The 10,968-nt window shown below is 51.7% G+C and overlaps 1 protein-coding gene across 2 annotated transcripts; it reads left to right on the top strand.

The window, feature by feature from the left end:
* Positions 1 to 1,131: 1,131 nt before the first annotated feature.
* ADIG (adipogenin) lies at positions 1,132 to 9,278 on the top strand. Of its 2 annotated transcripts, none has more exons than XM_059036307.2 (3): positions 1,132 to 1,322; positions 5,205 to 5,334; positions 7,283 to 9,278. In XM_059036307.2, exons 1-2 carry the CDS (start codon positions 1,196 to 1,198, stop codon positions 5,315 to 5,317), a joined length of 240 nt encoding a protein of 79 aa, XP_058892290.1. In that variant the 5' UTR covers positions 1,132 to 1,195; the 3' UTR covers positions 5,318 to 5,334; positions 7,283 to 9,278. The 2 variants fall into 2 exon arrangements, with proteins under 2 accessions (XP_058892290.1, XP_066868368.1); XM_067012267.1 differs by having other exon boundaries at positions 8,412 to 8,793.
* Positions 9,279 to 10,968: the final 1,690 nt, after the last annotated feature.

Here is a 10,968-nt window from a genome sequence, read left to right as displayed (position 1 = left end):
TGCCCTGACCCTCCTCTGCTGGGGACTCAGGTCACTCCACAGCTGGGCTAAGACTCCCTTTAAACACACTGGCCCTCCAAACCCCAGCTGTCCCCGCCCCCATTTTTACTGTGGCTGGACCCCTCTTACCCTTCTCCCTGGGCCAGTGTCTTCCTCTAAGGGGTTCCTTCCACTCCATGTCTCCCCTAGGTCTACCACCCATTTCCTACAGCTGCTCCCCCAGCCTGGAACTGGGTCTGCCTGACTTTCCAACCTATGCTCCACGAGATGCCGTGGTCTCAAAATCAAGTCGGCCTCAGACTGGTTGCCCATTGATGTGTGGAGTCTGAGCCTCCCCTCTGGAGGTTCTGAGTCAGCAGAGCAGGTGAACATGCCAATCGGCATGTCTCATAAGGACCGTCCAGCCCCCTCTGCCCCTCTGCTGGCAGTGGCTGAGGCAGGTGGGCCAGTTGGAGAATACCACGCTTCTGCCTTCCTCCCCTCCACAAGCAGCAGCCGCTCTTCGTGTGGACTTCCCGCACCCACCAGGCTCCCAGCCTGGCCAGAGTCTCCCTCCAGCTTAGCCTCCCTCCAGTGCCTCCTTCCTGTCGTGGGACCTGACGTGGAGATTTACTGACTACTCCGTAATGAAAGAATGACAGAGGTGAGGGGGAGAGAGAAACTCAGCATTTGGGGGTGTCTTGCCCACTTGGGAGATAAAGGAACAAGGTTAAATTCTTAGAAGCTCTTCACTGAAAACCCTAATAAGGAGAGATGCAGAAGCTTCCAGATTAAATAGCAGTCATTTACTGAGGGCCTTGCTGGCTCCAGAAGGAATATGTGACCTCAGATATAAGAACACCCACCTGGGGGCAATTTGTATCCACTTTTCTAACTTTTAGCAGCTTGGCGAGGTAAGGATTATTTCCATTCTGCAAGAGGGTTGGAGCCGTGTCACGTGAACCCACAGCATCTTACAAGGATTCAAACCCAGCCAGGCCAGGAAGGCTGGGCTTTTGTTCTTAGTCAAATTGTCCCGCTACCCCAGCTTCTTCCCACTCATCCAAAACAGCTCTCTCTTCAGCTGCCTGAAGGATCTTGTGGTTTCCCTATTACGTCACCCGTTCAGTCACAATTGGGCTGAGAGGTCCGCCAGGTCCCCAGAGCAACCCTGCCAGCCCAGCCCAGGCCAGCCTGGCCTAGCCACACACGCACCATGAAGTACCCTCTGGTACCGCTGGTGAACGAGCTGACGTTTTCTTTCCTGGTGTTCTGGCTCTGTCTGCCCGTGGCTTTGCTGTTGTTCTTGCTGATCGTCTGGCTACACTTCTTACTCATCCAAGGTGAGCCGCCCAGGCCGGGCCCTAATGCTGGAGGCTGGGCAGGGCGTGGGATAGGGTGGGAGTCCCAAAACAACTGCCGAGAGAGGGGTGTCTTTCAGGCAGAGGGGTTTCCTGCTGGCTCCGAGTTGACAAGCAGTCACCTGCAAGAGAAAGCATTGACTTGGTAGTTGAGCGTTTCTTAACCTGGAGTCCCAGAGTGAATCCTGAGTTTGGAAAACAGTATGTATGTGTGCACATCTGTCCCTTCAGGGCCACTGCTAGCATATAAGGTCTTTGGTACATATGAAATTATTGTGGATGTGATTGCGAATTTAGTTAAGATATTCTAGGTAGAAGATAAAACAATTTATTACTTTTGTGCTATAATATAAATATGTTTGTGGTAAAATAAACTTGGAGCAGAAATGTACTTGGAATTGGTTATCGTGTATACAAAATTCATATTATTTCTGAAGAAGCAGTAGTCATGTACCACCGGTAATAGAAGCTATTATTATCAAAATGTGTATGTAAACTATATATATATATACAGAATAATGGAACTATAGTTTTTGTGTGAAATATGGTGTCAAATGTAAAATCTATGTTTCAGCATAGCAGTAAGTGCTTTCTGTTTTTGTGACCTATCATTAATTTAGAAGGAATTGAATCTTTATAATAAATAAATAAACAAATAAGTAAATAGACACACAAAAAGGTGTCCCTTCAGGGCCACAGCTAGCACATAAGGTCTTTGGTACAAATCAGAAAGAGGTGGCCCCTCTGGGCAGATGAATTAGTAAAAGGTGTCCCTTCCTGTGAATGCAGCCAGGGCACAAGGCTCGGCGAGCAGAGCGTGGGCTGGCTTTCAGCCCCTCTTGGCCTTCAACCCTGTGCTTTTGCAGTCAACAACCAGCTCGATGGGTACAGTAGCCTTCAGCATTTAGCAGGTGCCCAGAGACCACTCACACAGTTTCCTGCCCAGTCCACACATCAGGGAGGATCTGGGTTTCTGTGGGACACAGGATCACAGAAGCTGACCGACACCTGTCCTGAACTCAGCATGCCACCCGGAGGAGTGGGAGGCAGGGCAAATCAGGCCTGAGGGAGGCTGGGAGCGGTGGGCCGGTGGGAACGAGGGACAGCCTGGCCACGTGGCAGGAGCGACACCCTGCTCCTCAAGTGTCCCGTCTCCCCCGGCATTCCCGTCACCTAGGGGCCTCTTCCTGGGGGCTGCTTGACCTCCCACCTCCTGCTCAGCAGCCCCATGACCTTTGACCACCTGGGCAGGGAGGGCACTGAGTGTGCTGCCAGCTCTGCTCAGATGGTGCTCAGGCAAGCTGAGCGGTTCACTCCCAACTTGCCCCATAATCTCACATGGAGGGGCTGGCAGTTGTGCAATTGTTAGGAGTTCCTGGCGAGAGCTTCCAGAAAATGTTTGTTTAAAGCGTGTTCTTCTGTTCCCAGGGTGGACGGCAGCGCCCCCTGAGGGCCAGTGTTGGGTAGAAGGCAGAGCCCTTGCCTGCAGTGGCTATAAAATCCCGTTTCTCCAGAGTCTAGGGGATGTGGGCCCGGGTTTCAGCTTTGCCCCTTAATCGTTCATAACAATAGCTTTTTTGAACACTGTGGTAGGCCTTGTGCTAAACACTTGGCGTACCTTATTTCATTTAATCCTCAGACTAACCCTGTGAAATAATCCTTATCATACAAGTGAGGAAACTGAGGTTTGGAGAGAAGTTACCTGTCCAAGGCCATACCCTTAAGAGTGCCGACTGTCCAGTGTCTCCCCTGGGCTCTGACACCTACCAGCTGTGTGACTTGGGGCAGATCCTCTCTGAGCCCCAGTTTTCTCACCTACAAAATGGAGATAATAACGGTCCCTACCCTTTGGGGCTGTGGAGAGATGCATGTCAGGGGCAGGGTACCTGCACACACATGGCACATAGCAGGTGCTTGGAAGCTGAGAAATAATCCAGGCAGTGTCGGTTTTGTCAAGGTAGGAGGAAGTGTAGGCGTGGCTTTGGATGGCTTTTCCGGAAGGTGGGACACCTTCCTTGAGGTCCAAGGCACTAATCTCCTCTAGCAATTCGTTCTCCTCGGAGGCCCATCTCTAAGCCATCCACAACCTGCCCTGTCCGACCCCGCTCTCAGACTTTCTCCTGAGAGGCTGTTTACCCACTGGTATCTCACGCGGCGGTTTGAAACAGGTCCTTTTGTTGATTTTTGCACTGAAGATAAACTGTCCTTAAAGTGAGGCAAGCAGCCCTCCCACAGGGTCCCCGTCTTCTTGGGAATCTCAGCATTACTGTGTTCTGTCTTTGTGCTGAGAATTGGCTCAAACCCAGGGTCTGGACCTGCCGGGGTTTGGGGGGCTGGGGCTCGGGACACCCTGGCCTGGGGTTTTCTCTTTTGCCGTGGATCTCTTGATTGGAATCAGTCTGGCCTGGCCTTTAAAAACACCCGCATTAGATCTGTATCTTTTAACATAGAAGATAGAAGATAAAACAATTTATTACTTTTGTGCTGTAATATAAATATATTTGTGGTAAAATAAACTTGGAGCAGAAAAATAAAATAAATCAGAGCTCCTCCGTCAAGAGGAGCTCTGATGCCCCCCTCCCCACCCGCACCTGGCCTGGCTCAGCAGGGCGGTTTCAGAGCCCAGAAGGCAAAAGGTTGAGCAGCAAGTGCCACGTGGCCCACGAGGACGCCAATGCGCTTTTCCAAGTGGAGACTGGAGCAAGTGGGGAGGAGGAGGGAGCTGCGTGGTGAGATGGGTGCAGAGGCAAGAAAAGACGGTTGGCAGCTGAGCCCTGGAGACGCTGGCCGGGGAGGGCAATGCTGACCCCCAGCCTGACATAGGAAGGGAGGATGAAGCCTCCACGTTCCCTGCCTTTGGACAAGGGCCCCCGTGGAACTGCATGGGACTGTGGAGCCGGGACCTGCTTTTGTGTCCAGCGCTGCCACCTCCCAGCGGCAGGTAAACCTACCCGTGTTATTAGTCGGGTACCTGAGCTTGCTAACACGGCATATCTCGGGAAGGCAAGGTGAGAAAAGAGGGGGAAGGGGGAGATGATTATTTTTCTGAGTATACTCAAGTTGTTTCACTGGTTACAGAGAAGTAGAGGAGGTTGAAGACAGCCCCTCAGATTTCAGACCAAGAAAAGGCCGAGGGAGTTTCCTGGTGGTCTAGTGGTTAGGATTCGGTGCTTTCATCGCCGGGGCCTGGGTTTGATCCCTGGTGGGGGGCTTTGGTGGGGGAAGGGGGCATTCTTTTTTTGAAAAAAGGGATTCTACCATATACTTCTCTGCAACTTTCTTGTAATATACCATAGACACCCAGCAAGTTAAAAGATACAGATCTAATGCGGGGGTTTTAAAACACCCTCATGACATGCCACACGTGCACTTCATCACTCAGACCTCATGAGGGACACACACATGGTTTCCAGGGTATTTTAGTGTGTGTGCGCGTGTGTGTGTTTCACCATAAAACAGTGCTGTAAGGGAAACCATTGGACACGTATACTCAGACATTTGTTAATGAATGAACTGGTGGACGGATGGATGAACAGGTGGGTGGGTGGACTTGTGTCTCCTCGGTGTCCCCTCCCGGACCATGCTCAATACAGGTAGGTCATTTACTCACCCCTAGGGTCCTTTCTCTTCCAGAAGGTGGATGTGTCATGGGCCAACCTTCTTTCTTGGTCCTTGCTCACCATTCAAGGCCCTAAAGTCTTCCTGAGGTCTTGGGGCTGTCTCATCTGCCATGATTCTGCCTTGGCCCCCTGGCCTCAGATGAGGCTGCAAGGGGATGCCTGGGCCCTGCAGGGAGCTCCTTTAGCATCGAAAATAGGAGCTAGGATGTGACCACTGAAGAGGCCTTGTCTTGTCCCTCCACAGATTCAGAGGAAGATGACTCAGATGTTTGCTTTGATTGGGAGCCCTGGAGCGAAGGCCCCGCCAAGTTTTGCCAGAAGACACTCCATAGCCAAGAGGAGGAGAGGCCCTGCTAGTGAGCCTATTCTGCCAGGTGAGGCCCCTCTAAGAGGTGGGGGGCTGGAAACAGGAGCCTCAGGGCCTGCCCAAAGCCTAGGACGGCTGCCATGTTGGAGCTCTGCTCCCTCTACCATGCTGGAAATCTTGCTGTCTCTGCCATGTCACAGAACCTTCTGCCTTATTGTGTGGGAGACCTGTTTTTGCCACGTTAGAGGGCCAGTCACCTCTGCCGTGAAGAGTTTCTTTACAAAGGCCCCCCACCCATTATCTCTATGACCTCACCTCCGATCACCTTCCTTAGGGTCTTTGCACTGGCTGTTCCCTCTGCCTGGACCCCTTCTCCCCACACATACCTCACCGCGAAGGGTTCTGCTCAAATGTCACTTTTTCAGTGACAACCACCCTCCTTAATACTGTGTAATCTCTTCTCCACTCTGACTCTGCTCTACGTTTTCTTTTGCCATAGCACTTATTACCCATGGCGTGCTCGATAATTGATGTCTCCAAAGCATCCATAGCAATGCCTGACACACAATGGAGGCTCCATAGATATTTGTAAAAGGAAGGAGAAAGACACGATAACAACAGTAATAGTAATAATAATGGCTGATATTCATTGAGTGTTTAATAGGTACCAGAGCCCGTGCTAAACATTCACAAGCTCATTTACGGAAGTCCTACGAAGAAGATATTATGCTTATCTTCATTTTACAGATGGGAATTCAGAGTGTCAGTGCAGTTAACCAATGTGCCCAAGTATCAGAGCTCTACCCTCACTGAACAGCGGGGACACCTCATCCATCCCAATGGGATTAAATGCCATTTCTATGCCGGTGATTCCAAGGGTATCTCACTCTAATCTCCCTTCTGAGCTCTATTATCTGTCCCCTCGATGCCTTTTCATGGCTAGAATGGGATTCTTAATTCCCTTTGCTACCCAACAAAGCAAAACACAGCACCTGATCTTCTGCCAGCTGGTCCCCATCTCCATGAACAGCACTGCCGTCGGTTGGTCTAGTTGTTTGAGCCGCAAGCCCAGGAGTCAGCCGTCATGCCTTTCTTTTCCTCCCACCCACGTCCAGTCCATCAGCAAGTCCTAAATGCCATCTCTCATGCGTCCACTTCTCTCTGTCCCCAGGGCCACCATGGCCTGCCCTACCCCAAGGTCTGAGCGTACGTCTCACTCTTGGAGCCCCTGCCTGTCTGAGTGAAGAAAGGAGGTGGTGGCGAGAAGCAGGGACCCTCACTTAACCTCAGTCACACTGACCTTGTCAGGTCATGACCTTGACAGTTGAAAAAGCAAGTCGAGGGCCCTTTCCCCAGAAAAACACACACCTGGACACGCACTCAGAGTTTTGTGCTCAGGGCCAGGTTCACAGGTTGTCCCCTGTGCGGTCCCACAAGGTCACATGTTCAGAAGAGCCTCGTGCTTCGTTTAATGTTCTGCTGTCACTGTCTTGAAATTCTTAATTTTTTTTGTTGGCTGTGCCACGTGGCTTGTGGGATCTTAGTTCCACGACCAGGGATGGAACCCTGGCCCTTGGCAGTGAAAGCCCAGAGTCCTAACCACTGAACCACAAGGGAATTCCCTTGAAATTCTTAGTTTTTGAACAAGGGGACCCACGTTGTTCATTTTTTTAATGGGCCCCACCGATCACATAGCCCGTCCTGTTTGTGTACAATTAATGCGGTAAGAAAAGGAGATATTCGGCTGCTGATATAGAGCCCTTCCTGCCGCATCGTGGGTCTGTCTCCCTCTTACGCTTTCATCTCATTGTCACCCTAGATCCAGTGTTCCACTGCTTCCCAGCCTGGTTTTCCCAGAGTCACAGGGGCTGCGGCAGGGGCTGAGGTGGATGGGAGACTCACCGGGGAGGGGAGAGGACTTTGGCGAGTGAGGTGCTCTCCAGGGACCCCCGACTCGTCTCCTCCACTGATGGACACACGAACGCCTCCAGAAATCCGGCTCTTCTCTGTTACAGACCACCTCCCAGTACCCCCCAGGGAGGAGCCTGAGCCTGTGAAGACAATATAAGCAGCCCTTGGGGAGAAGCTGCAGACTGAACTCAGAGGCTTGTGAGGGCAGGTCCCTGAGAAACCTGCTGGGCCCGACCAAGTCCACTCACCTGACAAGCTGTGCAGCCCGGGCCCGGCCCTGGCGCCACCTTGAGCCATACTGACCTTTGGGAATCTCTTTCCTACCTGTTCAAAGCGCTGGGGATCTTGCTCTGAACTTCTCTTCTCTAATTTCAAACTCACTGTATATGAAATCAAGCTCAAAATCACTCATCCTTTTTTTTGGCCGTGCCACGCCACTTGCGGGATCTTAGTTCCCTGACCAGGGATTGAACCCCGGGTCCCCGGCAGTGAAAGTGCCGAGTCCTAACCACTGGACCACCGGGGAATTCCCTCAAACTCACTCCTTGATTAGTCTTCAGGTTGATTTTAATAACAAATATTCATTTTATAACTATGTACATTGTCTACCATTTGCCTAGTTACGATAGGAAGAGCTCACCTTTAGTGGGTGCTTACTGTGTGCCAGATGCTTCACTATGCATTTGTTATACACATGATTTTTGTTTTTTTCTTTTTTTGCCGCGTTGGGTCTTCATGGCTCCGCACGGGCTTTCTCTAGTTGTGGCGAGCGCGGGCTACACTTCGTTGCGGTGCATGGGCTTCTCATTGCAGTGGCTTCTCTTGTTGCGGAGCACGGGCTCTAGGCACGCGGGCTTCAGGCGTTGTGGCACGTGGGCTCAAGAGTTGTGGCTCGTGGGCTCTAGAGCGCAGGCTCAGTAGTTGTGGCTCACGGGCTTAGTTGCTCCACAGCGTGTGGGATCTTCCCGGACCAGGGCTCGAACCCATGTCCCCTGCATTGGCAGGCGGATTCTTAACCACCGCACCACCAGGGAAGTCCCACATGATGGTTTTTAACCCTCACAAGCATTCTGTGAGTTAGGGTCTTTGGTTATTCCTGGTTTACAGATGAGGAAACTGAGGCACAGAGCGGTCAAGCAACTTGCTCAGAGTCACACGGGTAAGGTTGGGATTTGAACCTGGACCCTGACTCTAGCTCCTGGTCCCCGATCCACTGTGCCAATTCTTCTCCAGGTTGGGGTGTTGGAGGAGAATGTGGAGGAGACACGATGTTCTGACCTTTCAAGAAACCCCCTGTCCCTGTACCCCCGCTGGCTACGGGCAAGCAGCAGGGTTGATGGGCTGGAGAAGGGGACAGGCCCTCTCAGGGATCACCTGGGTGTCATCTTTGTGTCCCCTCTTTCTCTCTCACCCCACATCCCACCAGCCACCATAAGACTTCTAAACAAAGGCAAGAGAATGAGTCTGAATTATTAGCACCTGAATTATTAGCTTGTCTCCTGGACTTTGTTCTCTCTGGCTCTGCTTTTTTCTGCCCTATTAGAACAATCCACCCAAAACACAAATCGGAACATGTCTCTCCCCACCACCCCTATGTTCCTCCCTCTCTGTCTCTGTGTGTGTGTGTGTGTGTGTGTGTCTCGTGTGTGTGTGTGTGTGTGTGTGTGTGTCTCTCTCTCTCACACACACACACACACACACGCCCCTTTCTCCACACACGCTTTGTCACGAGCTTCTGTCAGTGCTGTGCTTTCCGGGGGGCGTTCCTGGCATCGAATAAACACTTTTAATAACAAAAAGCTCCCCCCACCCCACCCCGGCTTTGTCTGACATTTTCTCCAACTGTCCTGCTCTGTGCAGTACCGCGTACCGTTTAGTGTCACTGCCCCTTTGCTGTGTGTAGGGGGCTGCGGAGGCATCGCTCGGCTTCCTGCTGACCCAGAAAAGCCACCAAGCCCCGCGTCCGCTCCCCGCCCCCAGCTATTCTGGAGGAGCCAGAGGAGCCTCCTGGGGCGAGCTCAGGCCCTGAGGGAGGGCGGGCGCAGCCTGGCTCTGCAGGAAGAACGTCCGGTCGCGCTCCCGGAGCTGCGCCTGCGGCGGAAGGTGGGGCAGACAGCTCCCCGGGGCCCCTGGAAGGCTAGCAGCTCTGGAGGATTGTTGGCTGTGTGTGTACGCGTTGGCAGACAGGAATCCCAGGAGAGGAGAGGGAAGGTTGGGGCCACTGGCGTCTCAGCGCCAAGCCCGAGGGGCGAGGGGACCAAGTTGAGGACCCATATGTGCTGGGGGCGTGCATCATCTCACTTCATCCTCACCACACACTTGTGAAGCAAGAATTCCCCTCTCATCCTACAGATGAGGAAACAGATGCTCTGGGAGGTCAAGTAAATGGCCCAAGGTTACCGCCAAGGGGTGGAGTGGGTTTCATTTTTTTTTGACTGCATGTTGAATCCATGCCCCCTGCAATGGAAGCACGGTGTCTTAACCACTGGACCACCAGGGAAGTCCCTGGAGTGGGTTTCAAATCTTGGTCCGTGGGACCCCAAACCCAGCCCCTTCCTGGGCCACACACTACCCTGGCATTGATTTTTGGATACTTTGAGATGTGAGTAACCCCCGGTATGTGCCGTTTCCCCTTCCTCTGGATGAAGAGAGCATTAGGGACTCCAGGGCTTCTTTGGGGCTCAGGATTCAGGACCCCAAGCTGCGGAGTCTCAGCTGGGTTAGTGTGGTCATCTCGGCTGAGAACTGTCACCCCCTTCCCCCTGCGCAGTGCGCCTCTCACAGCAAGACCAGAATCTTTATTTATTTAAAAAAAGTCTCTACATTTCTTTTATTTATTTATTTTTGGGGCTGCATTGGGTCTTTGTTGCTGTGCGCGGGCTTTCTCTAGCTGTGGCGGGCAGGGGTGTTACCCTTTGTTGCGGTGCGCGGGCTTCTCATTGCGGTAGCTTCTCTTGTTGCGGAGCACGGGCTCTAGGCGCGAGGGCTTCAGTAGTTGTGGCTCGCAGGCTCAGTAGTTGTGGCCATGGGCTCTAGAGTGCAGGCTCACTAGTGGCGCACGGGCTTAGCTGCTCCGTGGCATGGAGGATCTTCCCGAACCGGGGCTTGAACCCATGTGCCCTGCATTGGCAGGCGGATTCTTAACCACTGCGTCACCAGGGAAGCCCTAAAATTTTTATTTTTATTGTTATTATTATTTTTGGCTGTGCTGTGCGGCTTGTGGGATCTTAGTTCCCCAACCAGCAGTTGAACCTGGACCCTCGGCAGTGGAAGCACGGAGTCCTCACCACTGGACCACTAGGGAATTGTCCAGATCAGAATTTTTAAAACGTCATTTCTCCTCGACTGTGATTACAGCATGTCACAAACAATGTGATTCTGACAGAAATTCAAACAGTACAGAAGTATATGTGCCTATTTCCCAGAACCTACTCTGTTAAGGTTTGGACATACACCTTGGGAGAATGTTGTGACATATATAAAGCTGTACCTATATAGTTCTACGCAAATACGATCATGGTAGTGGTTGCGCCTTTACGCTTCCTTTCAACCCTTAATTAATGTTATGGACATCTTTACATGTCAGTAACATAACGATCTAACTCATTCATTTTAATGGCCTCCCAGAATCCAGTTTTATGGGTATCCTTTCGTTAATTAGTTCCTGGCTAATTTAGACATATAGATTGGCTCCAATTTTTAACCATTCTAAGCAATACTGTAATGAACATCTTTGGGGATTTGTGTGGGTAAAACTCATTCCTAGAAGGGTAATTGTAGGTTTTAAAGG

Source organism: Kogia breviceps, chromosome 14 (genome assembly GCF_026419965.1).
Source record: "Kogia breviceps isolate mKogBre1 chromosome 14, mKogBre1 haplotype 1, whole genome shotgun sequence".
NCBI lineage: Eukaryota > Metazoa > Chordata > Mammalia > Artiodactyla > Physeteridae > Kogia > Kogia breviceps.
This window is presented reverse-complemented; position numbering and strand designations above follow the sequence as displayed.

What these genes read in the sequence shown, in the direction of transcription:
- ADIG (XM_059036307.2), top strand. Translation starts at nt 1,196, where the DNA reads ATGAAGTACCCTCTGGTACCGCTGGTGAACGAGCTGACGTTTTCTTTC. An exon ending in ACACTTCTTACTCATCCAAG is followed by an intron (nt 1,323 to 5,204) that starts GTGAGCCGCCCA and finishes GTCCCTCCACAG; the next exon opens with ATTCAGAGGAAGATGACTCA.